This window comes from Salvelinus sp. IW2-2015, linkage group LG14 (assembly GCF_002910315.2).
Source record: "Salvelinus sp. IW2-2015 linkage group LG14, ASM291031v2, whole genome shotgun sequence".
Classification (NCBI taxonomy): domain Eukaryota; kingdom Metazoa; phylum Chordata; class Actinopteri; order Salmoniformes; family Salmonidae; genus Salvelinus; species Salvelinus sp. IW2-2015.
Window position 1 is genome coordinate 34,434,579 of NC_036854.1, and position 19,484 is coordinate 34,454,062.

The 19,484-nt window shown below is 44.6% G+C and overlaps 1 protein-coding gene across 1 annotated transcript; it reads right to left on the reverse strand.

Annotated features, from left to right (window-relative positions):
* Window positions 1-1,046: 1,046 nt before the first annotated feature.
* On the reverse strand, window positions 1,047-19,429 carry zmp:0000000991 (mucin-2). The gene is made up of 5 exons (XM_024000728.2): window positions 19,067-19,429; window positions 15,619-15,734; window positions 14,306-14,480; window positions 8,091-8,133; window positions 1,047-7,360 (listed from the first exon to the last, which is right to left on the reverse strand). The coding sequence occupies exons 1-5, from the start codon at window positions 19,189-19,191 to the stop codon at window positions 2,450-2,452; spliced, it is 5,370 nt and encodes a 1,789-aa protein (XP_023856496.1). The 5' UTR covers window positions 19,192-19,429; the 3' UTR covers window positions 1,047-2,449.
* Window positions 19,430-19,484: the final 55 nt, after the last annotated feature.

Below are 19,484 nucleotides of genomic sequence, written 5' to 3' on the forward strand. Positions count from 1 at the left end.
CTCACGCCACCAAACTTACCTTCGTAAAACTGACTATCCTACCGATCCTCGACTTCGGCGATGTCATCTACAAAATAGCTTCCAACACTCTACTCAGCAAACTGGATGCAGCCTATCACAGTGCCATCACTTTTGTTACCAAATCCCCTTATACCACCCACCACTGCGACCTGTATGCTCTAGTCGGCTGGCCCTCGCTACATACTCGTCGCCACACCCACTGGCTCCAGGTCATCTATAAGTCTATGCTAGATAACAACACCCACCCGTAGCACGCACTCCAGCAGGTATATCTCACTGRTCATCCCCAAAGCCAACACCTCATTTGGCCGCCTTTCTTTCCAGTTCTCTGCTGTCAGTGACTGGAACGAATTGCAAAAATCGCTGAAGTTGGAGACTTGTATTTCCCTCACCAACTTTAAACATCAACTATCTGAGCAGCTAACCGATCGCTGCAGCTGTACATAGTCCATCTGTAAATAGCCCACCCAATCTACCTACCTCATCCCCATACTGTTTTTATTTTATTTACTTTTCCGCTCTTTTGCACACCAGTATCTCTACTTGCACATCATCATCTGCTCATTTATCACTCCAGTGTTAATCTGCTAAATTGTAATTATTCGCTCCTATGGCCTATTTATTGCCTACCTCCTCATGCCTTTTGTACACACTATATATAGACTTTCTTTTTTCTACTGTGTCACTGACTTGTTTATTGTGTTATTGGCTTGTTTATTGTTTACTCCATGTGTAACTCTGTGTTGTTGTCTGTGTCACACTGCTTTGCTTTATCTTGGCCAGGTCGCAGCTGCAAATGAGAACTTGTTCTCAACTAGCCTACCTGGTTAAATAAATAAATAAAAAATTGTTGGAATGTGGTTTGGTAGGCCTGCTCTTGTGATGTTGGTAGCAGGCATAACTATTCAGGTACGCAAGGGGAAAGTCAAAACACTAATGTCACAGCACACAGTCTTTGGTTAGATATGATAGTTGGGCATAACAGTTTATATATATCATATATAAAAAATACAAAGGGGAAGATACAGAAGTAGAACTGGTTTATTGTTAATTCACAATATATTTGATCCAAAAACAACTGTTGAATTGCACAAAAAGTAATTCACAAAATTTTAATAACAATCATCTGTTTATAATGCACACATATGCATTTCAGGAAAACCTTCCAAGACAACCAAAATAGAAAATACTGATTTCCATGAGAATTAAAACATTCAAAGATATTTACCTTGCATATCATATAGCATGCTAGCTTAAAGCATATTGATAGGCAGCACTTGACAATGAAATGTGACCCCAGCCAAACTGAGTATGGTAGGTATACCTCTCACCGGGTACAGGACTCTACCACAACAGGGCCCGTATTCACAAGGAGTCTTAGTTTAGGAGTGCTCACCTAAGATCAGTTTTGGCTTCAGATCACAATGAATATGATCATATGTACAGGGGGGACCTGATCCTAGACCAGCACTCCTACTCTGATACGCTTTGTGAATAAAGACCATGGTTAGAACAGCTGTAGAAGTATTAAAACAGTATTAAAACTATAGCTTTATAGCTAGAGCCCTTTGTTCATTTAATCTGTAGCAGACGAGGAAATACCTTTAACCTAGCATATACAGTACACTTCCCACTGATAACTAAACAAATATCAGACATGAGAAAGTCAAGTGAGAGGCCCATATATCCAAGCAACCTGTGACATGACAAAAAAACAAAGTGCCATTCTCTTGGATATGGTGTAGAGTCCATGTGATGAGCTGCTCTTTGGATCCCAGGATAGGAGCATGGCATTAACCTGTGATATGACAGTGCAGACTTCTTTACTGTCAGCCATGCACTTTTTATTTTATTTCCTTATTTTACCCCTTTTTCTCCCCAATTTCGTGGTATCCAATTGGTAGTTACAGTCTTGTCCCATCGCTGCAACTCAAGCGTCCCCTGAAACACAACCCAGCCAAGCCGCACTGCTTCTTGACACAATGCCCACTTAACCCAGAAGCCAGCTGCACCAATGTGTCGGAGGAAGCGCCGTACACCTGGAGACTGTGACAGCGTGCACTGCACCCGGCCCACCACAGGAGTCGCTAGTGCACGATGAGACAAGAACATCCCTGCATGTCAAACCCTTCTCTATCCCGGACCACGCTGGGACAATTGTGCGCCGCTTCATGGGTCTCCCGGTCGCGGACAGGTGCGACAGAGCCTGGACTCGAACCAGGTTCTCTAGTGGCACAGCCAGCACCGCGATGCAGTGCCTTAGACCACTGCGCCACTCAGGAGGCCCAGAGCCATGCACACTTAACAAGTCTGTTTTTAGTGAGCATAAATAGGTGTGTAAGTAAGTGTCCTTTCTATATAAGGAGACCAAAAGGAGACAGACAGACCCACTTTAGACTATTGAGATGCATCCCATACAGTATTCTTCTCACAGTTCAGTCTCCTTCTCACCGCCATCACCTGCCAGGTAGTATTCATCATCTGTGGTTGTGTCAGAGTCCGTGTCAGAGCCTGAGTTGGACTCCTCGAAGACTGCCAGGTTGGAGACGTAGCCCCTGGAGGGTAGGCGCCCCCTAGGGGACAGGCTGTCCTGTGACGCCCTGCTGTCTGTGGGGGAGGGGGAGGCAGAGGAGGAGGAGCTGGGAGGGCGAGATATGCGTCTGGAGGCTGGGGACCAGGGAGGGGACGGAGGGAGGGTTGGAGGACCCTCTGTATCCCACAGGGAGTGAGAGCTCTCCAGGCTGCCATGGTTCCACATGCGGCCAGTGGTGGTGGAGGTTGGAGATGGGGCGGTGACCTCTGAACTCCAGGATACATTTCTGGGTAGGGATTTGGATCTAGCCTTGTGTGGATTTATAAAATTAGCTTTGATTGTTTTGCGCTCATTTCTGGATGTCCTGTCACTAATGACAGACCAGTCATTTACAGCTTGGCTGTCACCTGTGGTTTTGTGGCCAGTGGTTGTGTGTGTGTCCCACATTGGTATTGTCCAATCACCTTTGACCCTACAGTCATCCCAAGTCATGACCTCTTCTCCAAAGGTCAGAGCGGGGTAAGTGAGGTCACTGACACTGCTGACCCTAGGGCCTGAGGAGATGCGTCCAGGACCCGAAGGTCGGCTGGAGAGCACAGAAGTCACAGAGAAGGAACGCCCAGCCTCAAGACCGTATTTGAGATCAGCACAGGAGGAGAAGGAGGCCAGACGTCCCTCACTGCCACGCTGATCTCCGGAACCAAACTCCCTGTCCCCTGGCTCACAAAGAGAGGTGGTCTTCTTCCTCTGAGGAATCCTGGGAATGTGGAACACGTTCTCCTTCTCAGAGTCCTTCTGGCTGAAGTGGAAGTCAGAGAAAGTGTTTCTGGGGCTGCCTGAGGAGGTTCTGTAGGCAGGGAGGGTTGCAGAGCGGCTGGGGTCCCAGGGTTGATGCCTAACGGGGCTGAAGTCTCTCTGAGGAGGTTGCTTTCTGGCTCTACTGATCCTCTCCTCTTTGTAAGCTTCAAACTGCCGCCTTGTTGGGCTGATCTCACCACTAGAAGGTTGGTTTTTGGGTTTAGTGATGCTTTCGTCCTTGTAAGACTCAAATTGAGGAAGGTCCATAACACAAGGTTGGTCTCTGTTTCTAGTCTCTTTATGGTCTTTAAAACCCTCAAACTGTGAGTGTTCACATCTAACATTTTCCTTCGTCATATCTGACGTGTGCTCACTGCCAGCCCAGAAAGAGTTTGAAGGTTTGTGAACGCCATCATTCTCCCTCCATTTTCCCTCCTCTTCTCGATCGCTAGAACCACTACTCTCAGTGACATCACTAATGTCACTGGCTCCTCTGACAGAAGGTGGCTGCGGTGTTCTCTTCGTCCTCTCGTCATCGAGACGTTTGACTCTGAAGGTCTGCCGGAGTCGACTCAGCACCAGGTCTATTTTGTTACTTTCCTTTTGCTCCTTCTCTGACTCTTTCTTTGGTTTCTCAGACGGAGGAATCACTGGGTTTCTAGGGAGATTGGCAGCAGGTGTACCAACAACATTGTCTCTCTTACCCCTCAGTAAGAATAAGCCTTTCTTTGGGCTCTGGGTTTGTAATGGAGCCGCTGCACTCTTAGGCAAACTCTCGCTTTTACACACAACCTTCTCAGTGTCTAATGCTCCACTGTCATTGGAGCTTTGGTATGATTGACAGCTGGGACTTCCAATCACCTGGCTGTGTTGTGAAGGTAGACGGCAGAGTTCATTGGACTTTATCCCTGTGACGACTCGTGTGTCTGGAGTGTGTCGAGGAAAACAGGGCTGTGCAGGCCTAATACTGTCCAATATGGCAGAGGAATCAACTTTAGAAATCCTGTACACAAGTGTCTCAACATTTTCTTGACTGGTCTGTTTGGAGTTGTTGTTGACACAATCAATTTCCAAGGCAACAATTTTTGAACTGTCCTGTGACCTAGCCCTGTGGTGGCCGTAGAAGGGGTAGTGTTGGGGTGCGGTAGGGGGTGAGAGAAGGGGTTGGGGTGAGGTTGTGTGTGTAACCTCACCCAGTGTTGGGCGTGAAGACTTGAGTGTGGAGTAGGGCGGGGAGCTAAATCGTGGCTTGGAAAAGCTCCCAAAATCTGGAAGGGAGAGAGGGGCAGCGGTCTTCCTCTGTGGTCCTATTGCGGTCGAGTCGGTTCTTGTATGGTTGAATGTGAAGTTTGAAGTGTGGTCGCTAACACGCTCTGAGAGAGCTTGCCCTCCCTCCTTCACCAATGTATCAGATATTATGGATAAGTTATGCATCGAGGTTCCCCTCCAAACTTGTAGTTTGGCGGTCCTGGGGGTTGGGGGAGACAAAGGTGACGTAGCCCAGGTTGGGCTGGCCGATCTCAGGGAGGAGAAGATGGCGGGCCCCCCTACACTACGGAGGGGTCTGGTTGGGGACAGAGGTCTCTGAGGTGAATGAGACTGTGACAGCCTTAGTTGTGACTCCTGCCACGCTCTATGTGCTGTTACCCTCCCTTCCACTTGGGGCTGGTGTTTCTTAGGGGAGAGGTCTAGGCTGCCTATGAACGTCCTTTCCACCAGAGGGGACGAGCTGGGTGGGGAGAGGGGAAGGGTGGAGGGGGCCTGGGTGGTGGGGATACTCAGGGATATGGGGGTATAGCTGCCGGATGTGAGGGTATAGCTGGCTGGGGACAACGGTCGGGTGTAGCGGGTCGGGGTCGAGATACTGGGGACGTAGCCGGTTTTAAGTAGGAGTGGTTTGGGAGTTGTGGTAGGCATGTAAGCAGTTTTAGGGGACTGCAGTTGGGATGTGGGGGTGTGGGTGTTACTCACTATGGGAATCTGGCTTCTGATGACTGGGGGTGGAGATTTTGGCCTGTTTTGGGGGTCTTGGCTCATAGAGCTGGTGGTATTGAGTGAGCGGGAACTATAGAGGGGTCTGTGGCTACTGAGGGATGTGGAGGCGATACTGGTTTGTAAGGAGAGCTGTCTGGAAGAGGGGTTCGGGGAATGGGACTTATAAACGATTCTATGACTACTGAGGGAGGATGGAGTGTCACTGGTTTCAAAGCTGGTTGGAGTCTTGGGGGAGTTGGGGCTAAATACGGTCAGAGGGGTGTAGATGGTGTCATAACTAGATGGCCTACTGTAGCAATCAGGCTTACTGGACTTTATTGGACTACTCAAAGTGCTCGAGCTAGCTGGGCTACTGTTGTTAGAGCTGAAGGAGATATTGGACAAACAATAGGGCTTTTGTGATTGTCGGTAATTCGAGTTAATGGAATCCTGAATTTGGAGTATTCTATAGGAATCCTGGTCTGGGATATCATGAGCATAAGTCCTTTTAAGGGTGCTCTGAGTTGTGTGTTTGCCAGTGACAGTATTGCGGTTTAGGTTGGTATTGTTGGGGGTGACTAAATTATTGTTGTTATTGATGCTGATTTGGGGATTGACACCAGTGTTATCATTGGTGCTAGAGGGGCCTGTGTTATTATTGCTGGAAGTGTTTGAGAGGCTGGATGTGTTGTTGTTGTTGTTGATAGTGGTAGTGGGACTGAGGGGGGAACTGGGATTAGACACACTGTCCTCCAGAGTAATGTGCTTTCTCCAGCTAGTAGATCTCAGGGTGGTTCCTCTGGGAAGAGACTGGCTCCTTAGAAAATCCAGGTGGTCATATTGGAACGGTGGAGAGGAAGGAAGATGAGTATCACTGATGGGAACCGTGGTTCCATCTGGTCTCTCTGAGGGGGAAAGTCTCTCTAGACCACTAAACAGAAGAGTCTGCTTACTGGGGAAGGTTGGGTTGGGATACGCCCTGGAAGTCTGGGGAAGTTTGGTAAAGGGTGTGCCCTCTRTGTCTTTGTAATTGGGCGAGGTTGAAAATAGTTGTGTCCTGTGTGAATTTGCTTCTCTGTGATTGGAAGTTGGTAATGGGAGGTGCCTTGACCTCTCTATTGTCCTGTAAGTGGGAGAAGCTGAATTTGGGAGGAACTTGGACCCCTCTCTGGCTCCATCATTGGATGAGGTTATGGTAAAGTGTGCCCTAATTGTCTCTGATTCTTTGTAATTGGTTGTGGTTGGAGAGAGGTGTGGACTTGAAGTCTCTCCATCTCTGTCATTGGTTGGAGAGGAGATATTGGTCTCTGAGTGGTTGAGCCTTCTCAGAGAGAAAAGAAGGCTACTGGTTGTTGGTTTGGAACTCAGCAATGATGTCTGGTCTCCTTGACGACTAGCCTGTAGCATTCCCTTGTGTACATGCAGGTCGCGAGAGAGGGGAGAGCTGGGAGTAACAGGGGAAACAGCTCCCCCCTCTCCCCCTCTGTTGACCAGCCTCCCCCAACTCACATCCAGMGAGACAGGCTTAGAAACTGGGGCCTTTGTTGGGTTGTCCAGTTTGAGGTTGGGGGTGCTTCCCTCATACCAGCCCCCCAATGTGCTTCTGCTGCTACCCAGGGTTGAAGCCCTCTCATGGACTTGTGATCCAAGGGTCAACCCCCTCTCCCCAACACGTTGGTTCTGGGTCCCCAGAAACGGTTGTTGTCGTCGTTGTCCTACAGAGTCTGTCTCGAGAGGGACTTGCGGCTTCAAAAGCACACTCCCCTYGCTCACTTCCTGTCCGCTACCTTGGGTTTCCTGTCCAGACTCACTGGTTGCCGTGCCAACCACACCAATGTCCGTACCGGCTATGCCCCGCTTGTTCCTGCGTATTCTCCCACTCCACTGCGGGGCGAGAACCGACACCAGCGTGGAGGACAACATGGCTGTCTTGGAATCCTCTTCCTCTTTAAAAGGAAGCGATGACACTTCCTCTTCCTCTGAAGGGCGATTGGCTGGTATAAAGTAATATGATGGTGAGACTTCTCTTTTCACCTGTCGAGAAAGTTCAAAGTTCAAATCAGATTAGATTGATATCAACAATCCGAGACATATCTGTTAAGCATTAACCTCAAAGCCAAAGGTTTTCCAAGAAAAAGAGAATCTATGATTGAACTATTTTGCTTTTAGTTCAAAAGTTATGCAACGTTAGAAATGTCAAATCTATTGCCTTAGATCAAACTGCAGCATGTAATGGTTTTCATATGTCAACACTGTGGCTTGTCACTCCACACCTCCCAAAGCTATGTAGGTTGAGTGGTAGAGTATTTGTGTGTGACAACACATTTAATCTGACATGGAAATCCAAATAGTGTACTTATTGAAACTGGAGCATTGCAGGAGTCATGTTCCCATGGAAATGTTATTAAAGTAATTAGTCTGGACAAACAGGTTATTTCCAAGTACATGAGATTTCCACAGAAACACCATTCTCCCCTCCCCAAACTGGCATTCGTGTTGGTTGTTTTCAGATTACACAATGTTCAAACTGACATTGATTATGTGCCAACGATTTAATTGAAGCGTTCATAATATGGCCTCCATGGCGCTGTTAATATAGCAGATGCCATTAGCAGTCATGACAGTTGATGTTGGCTAATGGCAAAACTGTAATGACACAAACTGGTGACATTAACTGTAATGACTGTTAATAACATGTYTATTGTGTTATTAAGTAAAGTGTCATTAATAATGTTGCCACTAAATGGTAATGCTTTATGTTTACCTGTGCTTGAGCTATAGGTGTGTTCCTTACAGGTCCCTGAGAACTGGAGCAGCAGGGAAATGTAGAGAAAAACATTATAACACATCATTACAATGAATGTTTATGGTTATACAGTGCATTCAGAAACTAATCAGACCCCTTGACTTTTTCCACATGTTGTTACGTTACAGCCTTATTCTCAAATTGATTAAATTAGATTGAGGAAACAATTTACACACAATACCCCATAATGACAAAGTGAAAACAGTTTTGAAATTTAAGCAAATTTATTACATAAAATAAAGATACCTTATTTACATATGTATTCAGACCCGTTGCTATGAGACTCAAAATTGAGCTCAGGTGCATCCTGTTTCCATTGATCATCCTTGAGATGTTTCTACACTTGATTGGAGTCCACCTTTGATAAATTCAATTGATTGGACATGATTTGGAAAGGCACACACCTGTCTATATAAAAAGGTCCCACAGTCGACAGTGCATTTCAGAGCAAAAACCAAGTCATGAGGTCGAAGGAATTGTCCGTAGAGCTCAGAGACAGGATTGTGTCGAGGCACAGATCTAGGGAAGGGTACCAAAAAATATCTGCATCATTGAAAGTCCCAAACAACAGTGGCCTCCATCATTCTTAAATGGAAGAAGTTTGGAACCACCAAGACTCATCCTACAGCTGGCCACCCGGCCAAACTGAGCAATCGGGGGAAAAGGGCCTTGGACAGAACTTCAAAGTTCCTCTGTGGAGATGGGAGAACCTTCCGGAAGGGCAACCATCTCTGCAGCACTCCACCAATCAGGCCTTTATGGTAGAGTGGCCAGACGGAAGCCACTCCTCAGTAAAAGGCACATGACAGCCCGCTTGGAGTTTGCCAAAAGGCACCTAAAGGACTCAGACCATGAGAAACAAGATTATCTGGTCTGATGAAACCAAGATTGAACTCTTTGGCTTGAATGCCAAGCGTCACGTCTGGAGGAAACCTGGCATCCTCCCTACGATGAAGCATGGTGGTGACAGCATCATGCTGTGGGGATGTTTTTCAGCGGAAGGGACTGGGAGACTAGTCAGGATCGAGGGAAAGATGAACGGAGCAAAGTACAGAGAGATCCTTGACTCTGGAGCAGGTTCTCAGACTGGGGAGAAGGTTCACCTTCCAACAGACAACGACCCTAAGCACACAGACAAGACAACGCAGGAGTGGCTCAGCCAAAGTCCTTAAGTGGTGCAGCCAGAGCTCGGACTTGAACCGGTTTGAATACCTCATGATAAGCTGTAGACCACACTATCTACCAAGAGAGTTTTCATCTATATTTTTCGTAGCCGTCTTTTACCACCACAAACCGATGCTGGCACTAAGACCGCACTCAATGAGCWGTATAAGGCCATAAGCAAACAAGAAAATGCTCATCCAGAAGCGGAACTCCTAGTGGCCGGGGACTTTAATGCAGGCAAATTGAAATAATTTTTACCTAATTTCTACCAGCATGTCACACGTGCTGGTAGAAATTAGTGTTCACTTTTTTTTTTTTACATTTACTTCACACACAGAGACGCATACAAAGCTCTCCCTTGCCCTCCATTTGACAAACTTGACCATAATTATATCCTCCTGATTCTTGCTTACAAGCAAAAACTAAAGCAGGAAGTACCAGTGACTCACTCAATATGGAAGTGGTCAGATGATGCGGATGCTACAGGAGTGTTTTGCTAGCACAGACTGGAATATGTTCCGGGATTCATCCAATGGCATTGAGTAAGTAGTATTAGTAACCAGAAGTAACCAGAAGCCATGGATTACAGACAACATCCGCACCGAGCTAAAAGTTAGTGCTACCGCTTTAAAGGAGCGGGACTCTAACCCGGACGCTTATAAGAAATCCTGCTATGCCCTCAGATGAACCATCAAACAGGCAAAGTGTCAATACAGGACTAAGATTGAATTGGATCTTACTACACTGGCTCTGATGCTCATCGGATGTGGCAGGGCTTGCAAACTATTACGGATTACAATGGGAAACCCAGCCGCAAGCTGCCCAGTGACGCGAGCCTACCAGACAAGATAAATGCCTTTTATGCTTGCGTCGAGGCAAGCAACACTGAAGCATGCATGAGAGCACCAGCTGTTCCGGACGACTGTGTGATCCCGCTCTCCGTAGCCAATGTGAGCAAGACCTTTAAACAGGTCAACATTCACAAGGCCGCGGGGCCAGACGGATTACAAGGACGTGTACTCAGAGCATGTGCGGACCAACTGGCAAGTGTCTTCACTGACATTTTTCAACCTCTCCCTGACCGAGTCTGTAATACCTACGTTTAAAGCAGACCACCATAGTCCCTGTGCCCAAGAAAGCGAAGGTAACCTGCCTAAATGACTACCGCCCCGTAGCACTCATGTCGTTAGCCATGAAGTGCTTTGAAAGGCTGGTCATGGCTCACATCAAGAGCATCCTCCAGGATACCTTAGACCCACTCCAATTCGCATACCGCTCCAACAGATCCACAGATGACGCAATCTCAATCCCACTCCACACTGCCCTTTCCCCCCTGAACAAAAGGAACACCTATGTGAGAATGACTACAGCTCAGTGTTCAACACCATAGTGCCCACAAAACTCATCACTAAGCTAAGGACCCTGGGACTAAACCCCTTCCTCTGCAACTGGATCCTAGACTTCCTGACAGGCCGGCCCCAGGTGGTAAGGGTAGGCAACAACACATCTGCCATGCTGATCCTCAACACTGGAGCCCCTCAGTGGTGCGTGCTTACTCCCCTCCTGTACTCCCTGTTCACCCACGACTGCATGACCATGCACGACTCAAACACTATCATTAAGTTTGCTAACAACACAACAGTGGTAGGACTGATCACTGACAATGATGAGACAGCCTATAGGGAGGTGGTCAGAGAACTGGCAGTGTGGTGCCAGGGCAACTACCTCTCCCTCAACGTGAGCAAGACACAGGAGATGAACGTGGACTAGTGCGTACGGCCCAGTTCGTCACTGGGGCCAAGTTTCCTGCCATCCAGGACCTATATATTAGGTGGTATCAGAGGAAGGCCCCAAAAATGGCCAAAGTCTCCAGTCACCCAAGTCATAGACCGTTCACTCTGCTACCGCACAGCAAGCAGTACCGGAGCACCATGTCTAGGTCGAAAAGGCTCCTGATCAGCTTCTACCCCCAAGCCAACAGACTGCTGAACAGTTAATCAAATGGCCACCCGGACTATTTACATTGACCCGCCCACCTTTGATTTTACACTGCTGCTACTCACTGTTTATTATCTGTGCATTATTACTTTACTCCTAACTACATGTACAAACTAGCTCAATTAACCTGTACCCCACACATTAACTCGGTACTGGTAGCCCCTGTACATAGCCTCGGTATTGTTATTTTATTATGTTACTTTTTATTCATTTTTTAAAACTGTATTTAGTAAATATTTTCTTAGCTCTATTTCTTGAACTTCATTGTTGGTTAAGGGCTTGTAAGTAAGCATTTCACGGTAAGGTCTACACCTGTTGTATTCGGAGCATGTGACAAAATTTGATTTGATCTCCGGAGAGACCTGAAAATAGCTGAGCAGCGACGCTCCCCATGTCAGCGATTGGGTGCAGAGATGTAGCGGAGTCAGGCGCAGGACACAGTTTAGAGTAAAACAAACGAGTTTACTCAATAAAACAAACAGGCAATATTCCAATAAGGAAAATACAAAAACTAACACCAACGACAATCACTAAGACACCAACAATCACGGACAAAACAGAAAGGTATGCCAGAGGGTTAAATAAGGAACATGATATGGGAATTAGAAACAGGTGTGTGTAATACAGACAAAACAAAACGGAAATGAAACATGGATCGGTGGTGACTAGAAAGCCGGTGACTTCGACCGCCGAACACCACCCGAATAAGGAGAGGGGCTGACTTCGGCGGAAGTCGTGACACCCCATCCAACCTGACAGCGCTTGAGAGGATCTGCAGAGAATACCCAAGAAGACTCAAGGCTATAATTGCTGCCAAATGTGCTTCAACAAAGTACTGAGTAAAAGGCTCTGAATACTTACGTAAATTTGATGTGTTTTTAATTTTAATAAATTTGCAAAATAAAATAAAAAACAACCCATTTCTGCTTTGTAATTATGKGGTATTGTGGGTAGATTGATGAGGGGCAAAAAACGATTGAATCCAGTTTAGAATGATGCTGTAACGTAACAAAATGTGGAAAAAGTCAAGGGGTCTGAATACTTTCCGAATGCACTGTATACCATAATAGGTCAGACACACAAGCATGCAGACACACCTCCTGGGTGTTAATGTTTTTGTAAAGATTACAGGTGTCACACGTTTTTCATTCACCCTGATCCACAGGATCAACTACATTCCATCTTCTCTTTTGACCTCCATTGCTCATTCTCTCCTTCTTGTCTATCCTCCAGCTCTCCCTTTTTCATGATTTATGTTTACCTGGGCTCATAGCCGCGAGAAGTAGGGGTGTAACAGCATTGTGGGAGTTATGGGCATCTTTACGTTACATTGTTATCAGGTCGCTGTCTGTATTGGTGTTTTAGCTGGTATATCAGTCAGCAGGGTGTGGCTGCCTGGGCGTGTGAGTGTTGAGCAATGGGAGCAGATCCAATAATATGCCCATAACCCCCTCAAATCTGAATTAGAATGAAATATTTTTTATTTTATTTTTTTATATTTAAAACATTTTCTCAAAAGTAGCGCACTGGGCCTTTACTAGTATTAGCAGACTGATATAGACGCCTGTAGCACGAGCAAAACATTGTTTACCAGCAAAAAAAGTTGTATAATTAAGAAGAGTCTTTTTTGCAAGATTCAATACTTGGGATTGTAAGAATTGTTGCCCTGTCCCTTTCTCTGCAATTGTCATTCTAATGGATTTCAGAAATAACTAAACCCTGTCCTCAAATGTTTACGTCAAAAAGGTGCAAAGTTATGGGCAAAGACACAAAACATCCATACGAAATGAAATGTTTTTATTGATCAAATAACATGGAAAACAACCACTTTTTGTGGTGTAATAATTTACCATCATACAAACCACATAATGTACATTACTGTATTGTACACAAACTGGTCATCTAGGTTTGTAACTACACTTTCCATCACCATGAAGAAAAACAATGTACAGTAGAGTAATTGAGTACATTGAGACATCAAGTGGTTTGTGATGATGTGGATGACTTGGTTGAGCATGGCGCTTGCAATGCTAGGGTTGTGGGTTTGATTCCCACGGGAGACCAGTACGAAAAACTATGAAAATGTATGCACTCCCTACTGTAAGTTGCTCTGGGTAAGAGTGTCTACTGAAAAGGAATGAATAGACCATTTCAGTTCACACATAGAAATAAGTTGCATTTGCAAAGTTTCATTTCACCACACTGGGAGACATATATCAAGCAACTATTTTTATATTCCAACACTATTATCAGATTAACTGTTTGGTGCAKATAAATATCAGACTCAAGTTACAAATGCTGGTATACACTCAACTACAAATACATTTAGTTAGTACACTGGGCCTTTACTAGTCTTGTTTTAGCAGACCACATATAGACATCTTCAGCAGGGGCAATGTTTTTCTTTCTGCGTCGAAAACGTCGCAGCACCCCCCATCCCCCCTCCCAAACTACTTCCAGCGGTGTTGCCTGGGCTATGTTAGCAATAGCGGAACAGAGGAACTAATAACTGAATGCCTTAAAATCACACTTGTAATAAAGACATCACACACAAACACAGGGCCACAGTGCTACTATATAAGTTGATGTTGAGAGAGGTGTGTAGCCTCAGTCTAAAGGGCTGACATGGATAGGTGACGATAAAGCCAGGTAAAGGTCGTCTGTTACTAAGGGACAGTGTTTGATAAATATACCGATAAGAGTTGCATTCATCTCTGACACATATTACACACGCGCGCACGGAATCATGCGCACACACACACATCTAAGAAATCAATCTGAAGTATTTCCTCAGTACAGAAGTCCAAGGAACTAATTAACCTTGGTTAAACCGGTTTACATTCATATCATTGATTTATGGAGCCGTGTTGGTGCAAATCTATCTGTACACATACATAGATGTAATAGAAGGATAGTGTCTAAGAGAAGGGCAATAAAAAAAATGCATCACTGTATAATGCAAAATCCCATAACTAAGGCTATAAACTCTAGCTTTAAAAGTGCTGTCTCACCTGTGTAGACAGTGTTCCCTCTGAGCTGTGGACTCTAGTTTTTCCAGGTCGTGTTTCTTGCTGTGTTGAGAGGAGAGTCTGAAGGAAAGGGAGGATGTGAAACAGGTCTGGTTGGGGTTCCTGTTCAGAACTGCAGGTCGGCCGTGACTCTCCTCCCTGGTCCTCAAAGTTAGCTCTGGTCACAAACATCCCATATGGTATTAGAGTAGAGTTTATAACTAGACCTGTAATAGGTACTAATATAACAGTCCATGTGGATCTGCAGCAGACAGGTAAATCACTGCACACTGCTGTAAGTTCCCTCAGTTGTGTCCCCTGTAGTGCTGAGCGATTAGTGCTTTTTGAGGTCGGTTCATTTCGATTATTAAAAAAAGAAATAACGCTTTTCGATTTTTATATATATATTTTTTTAAACATGAAATGTTTTATGAAATAATGACTTTATAAAGCCAAAAATAGTGAACATTCAATTGCCAAAACATTAACTTATTCCATTGTCTCTCTCTGGTMCACATTGGGTAGACATCAATAGAAAAAGAGGAAATTACTATGAAATAATAAATATTTCAGTTGTGTATATAACTTAGCTTTTATTTGATTACTATTATTTTTCATTCCTTAAAGTAATCTCATCAGTAGCAGTCAGCCAGCCAGGCCATCTAATGTTATGTGCTCCCCATACTGTACTGTCTTTAATCATTCTATTTAGCTAGCCTGTCTAAGTATACTGCAGAGTGGTCTGACAAAATCATTTTTCTAGTTCTTCAAAGTAGATAAGGTATACTTTCACAAACGGTCTCTGTACCCCTTGTCGTTGCGAACATTGCTCTCTTATGCGGTCTATGCGGTCTGTGTGTATCTAACCTAATGTAGCAGGCGTAAAAGTGTATCCGTCCAGAGATCTGTATACAATGACGAGATGCTCATGTCTATTCCCTAACAATGGGAGTTGATGTTCCAAAGGCGGAAAGGCAGTCGACAAGCTTAGGTTCAAAATAAGCCCATAGAAACGCATTGGGCTTATTTTGGACCGATTTTGGCGAGAGTGCAACCTCTCGCTTCGCCTCTTCCTCTCTGATCTGTCTCTGTCATTGTATATAATTACCATGTTTCTGCGCTGACGTAGGTTGAGTTTACTTAATGAAAACTACAACTCCCTTCAGCCTACATAGTTCTTGACTTCATTTCTCAAATCTCTCGTGAATGATTTGATTTCTCTGGGCTCACAAAAAACTGAATGGAATTCAAGTAATTGAACCGATAATTGCTCAGCACTAGTCACCTGTGTCTATAAGGTGTGCGAGTTGTCTCACCTGTCTGTTCTATCCCCCCACTGTTGGCACTGAGTGGTGTTTGAGTGCACTGGTCAGTTTCCACTTCGTTTCCATGATGATTCTTCTCCTGGGACCACCTCACATCCTGGGGTCTCCTGGGGAACAACACACCTAAGTATCCATGGAAACCAGATCAGGTATGACCAGAACCTAAGTCCAATAATATGGAACTAGACCATAAAGACAAGGTCCAATCGGTCATAGGCAATAGCAGCAGGTGAGTGACTGTGATTCTAACACTCACATTATCTGTCTATCAGCCTTACCTGACATATAAAATAATTTGATTTATTTTAGAATGATCCGCTCCCGTCGCTCAACACGCCCAGGCAGCCACACACTGCTGACTGATATACCAGCTAAAACACCAATACAGACAGAGACCTGATAACAATCTAACATAAATATGCCCATAATGTTACAGAGCAACTATCTGACACACATCTATCTGATGATCTCAGTCTCTGCACAGACTAATCACAACCAGTCAGTATAATCCCACTAAAGAGCTGATTATTCACCCTGATTCTAAACATAATCTGGTCACTGGGAAAGGTACCAAAGTAATCAGAGAGTACTATACCTCAGGGAGATGCAGTGATTACCATCTCGACTACACTGTCTTGTCCTGTTCTGGACTGGCTGGCAGCTACCAGCATGGGCCAAGTTCAAATCAACTGTGACTACAGTTTAAAGCCTCTGGCTGTCTTTGGCATGGAAGTCACACGAGGATTCTCTGTCTCAGTCTGCCTCTTTGTCTGTCTGTCTGACTGTCTCTCAATCTGTCCATCTTCTGTTTCTTTAATTTTCTTTCTCCCTCCCTTTTTCTCCCTCCCAATACAGAGGCATGGCCCTATACTGTGGGTGAAACAAGCCATTACACAAGCTGCTACGCCTTTCCTTTAGAAAATACTTGTTGGCTGTAAGGCTTACTAAGCTCTGGATCATAACAGGACAACGTGGCAGGACATGCTATAAGTAGAGCTCTCATGATGCACAATCATTCCTTTAACTAGAGATGAATGCCAAATTCAACAGACTGCAGGGCAGATTCAGTCAATGTTTTTACTCCTTCTTTCTCCCACAGACCATGAGCCTATTGATGTCAACAAGGAAAAATAGGTGAACATGTTCTATTCACAGAAATACCACTGTTGGTTGCTGCCGGCGTTGGCCTAAATCTTCCAAACTATGATCAAACTAAACTGGAATGCTTACAGCACTGAGCACCTCAAGCCAAAGCAAACATCTATCCTAAGGAAAGCTTCACATCCGTTCTGAGTAAATAAAAGAGTTGGTCAAACCACTCTGCTCTCCACAGCAGCATGCATGTATTTCAAGGCCTATTTTCTTCAAAATGTCTAACATACCCAGCACGACATGCAAGATAATATCTACATGAAAGGTCATAGTCCTGTCATAAGATGTTCAAAATTATTTGCATAGATCAACCTTTCTGTAAGCTTATTGTGAAGCCATATAATGGCTGTCCATTTTGATCTTCACAGATGTACACTGAGTGTACAAACATTAGGAACACCTGGTCTTTCCATGACATAGATCGACCAGATGAAAGCTACGATCCCTTATTGATGTCGCTTGTTAARTGTAGATGAAGGGGAAGAGACAKGTTAAAGAAGGATTTAAGCCTTCAAGGGGATTTTGCTTTACAATAGGTCACAGGCGAAATTGTGGTGTAGATACTTGTGGGGACGAATAGTAGACGGGGGTCCAACATCTTAAAACAGATTTCCTGTAATTCTACACATTACTTTTTTATGGCTCTCTTGAGGCATAAGTGGAAGGATAAGTGGAAGTTGCTATTGCTATTTCCTCAGAGGATGATCTAGAAACACAAATAAATGACTGGGGGGGACGAATTGAACTGTTCTGAATATTGGGGGGAGGGGGTGTGGACGATGACATGTTCCCCCATCTCCGTGTCAATTTCGCCTAGGTTAGCCTATGACCTCACAGCAACCATTGGTAATGTCACAACCATCTGCCAGTCCCACCCCAACTGAATACTTGCACAGTGAAGGCAATGCTTTATAGCACAGATTTGTTTACCTTTTGTAGAGGGATTGATATGGGATTAAGAATGTTGACTTAATTGGCAAAGGAACAATTGTGAACATGCATGGAGGCCTATGGTTCTATACAAATGCCAGCACAACTATGTTTCCTAGGTGACGTTTAAAGTAACTGTCTAGTGAAAATCTCACTTTTAAAAAGTTACTCTTAACTCATACCCAGATAATGTTGTTGAATAGTCATATATTCGTATTTGTGGCCAAAACAAAAACCCCACCTCAAACWGACTGTTTCAAAAATGCTTGCTATTTTATGTTGGCTCATTAAATAAAGGTGAAATTGACTGAGCTGGCAAATCAGCAGTCTACTCGCATAGATACACAGGGTCCCCCCGTTACTCCTATGTTAAATTACTTACTTTACGCATAACCCGACAACGGCTGTATTTATTTGTATCATTCTACAAACATTTTGGATATGCTTGGTTGGTCATTTTTAACATACTTCCATGCCGTCTTAAATCATCAAACTACATCATACCTAAAAACACTGACTCTACACGTGAAAATGTTAGCATGAACAGATGTACATTCCATGCGATGGTCATTCACGATTATCAGCCAAAGAGCTGATTCCAATAGACTTTCTTCAGCTAGCTAATGTTAGCTAACTAACCCTTCTTTTAAAGCTAACACGAATAAATGTGGTTGCGTACTGTTTTGTTAGAACAATAGTATGAGAAAAGACCACCCAAATAAGTTTCATCAACTGCCCAAGGACCAGTTCTAACTAGCTATGTGTATTGCCTGTGTAAACCTGAAGATTACACCAAGTAGGTGTAGATATTGCCATAGGCTACTTTGGGCCATTTGGTAGGGTTGTCTGCACAGCTGGTCTTCGGCAAGTTGAAAGAACATATAGGCAAGGGAACAAGAAAACTTTTCTATATACCTAGAACGTTCAAGAGCAGGCAAAGACTGGAAGTCTTGGGGGAAAATTACACTCATATTTTAAATAATTATAGATTATATTTATATTATTTATATAACACTGGACAGTTACTTTAAAATGCCAGAGAGCATGCATGCATGTGTAAGAGTCATGCATACATGTGTAAGAGTTTATTAACTATCTGGCTGTTACATAAAACACCTCGAAAGTTCGTATCTTGCGTAAAATAATACAAGTTCAAACGCAAGTGGGCCTAGGCTGGACAAGAAGGCTAAAAGATAAAACCAAAACAAATAGTAAAACCCAACATGTCCAAATTATTTCGAATGATATCAGCCTACTGACCTCAAATTGATGCAAATTGATGGATTTCACAATTCCGTAGACTATCATTTGCAAAGAAGCAATTACAACTAAGTTTTAAAATAATCAAGACATTTACTCTGTCTTTTTCGTCCTTTTCCACTTTGCGTCTCTCTGGACAGGAAGCTTTGGCGCCTCTGTCTCTATCTCCTTCTCTCCACCTACAAATCTGAGATCTACCTTCGCCGCGTCATGTGTTGACATTATCAGACTACCTGTCTGCCGGCTCCCGTTTGGTTACCCTCCGTTAACCAATTGAGGAGGGRGGGAAGCTTAAAACACCGCCGGTGAAAAGGCAGAAAGGAATTTAAGTACATCTCCATTCCTGAGGCTGATCCGCCATTACTGGCACTCTCCACGTGAAATGTGTTTCCTCTCTCCCGCCTCTCTCTCCCTTGGGTGTGACCCAAGGTCACCKTTGTGCATGCGAACTGGACTGGACAGGTGCGGCGAAGAAGTTTCGCTTTCTGAAAACAACAGACCGTTAGGGAATCGAT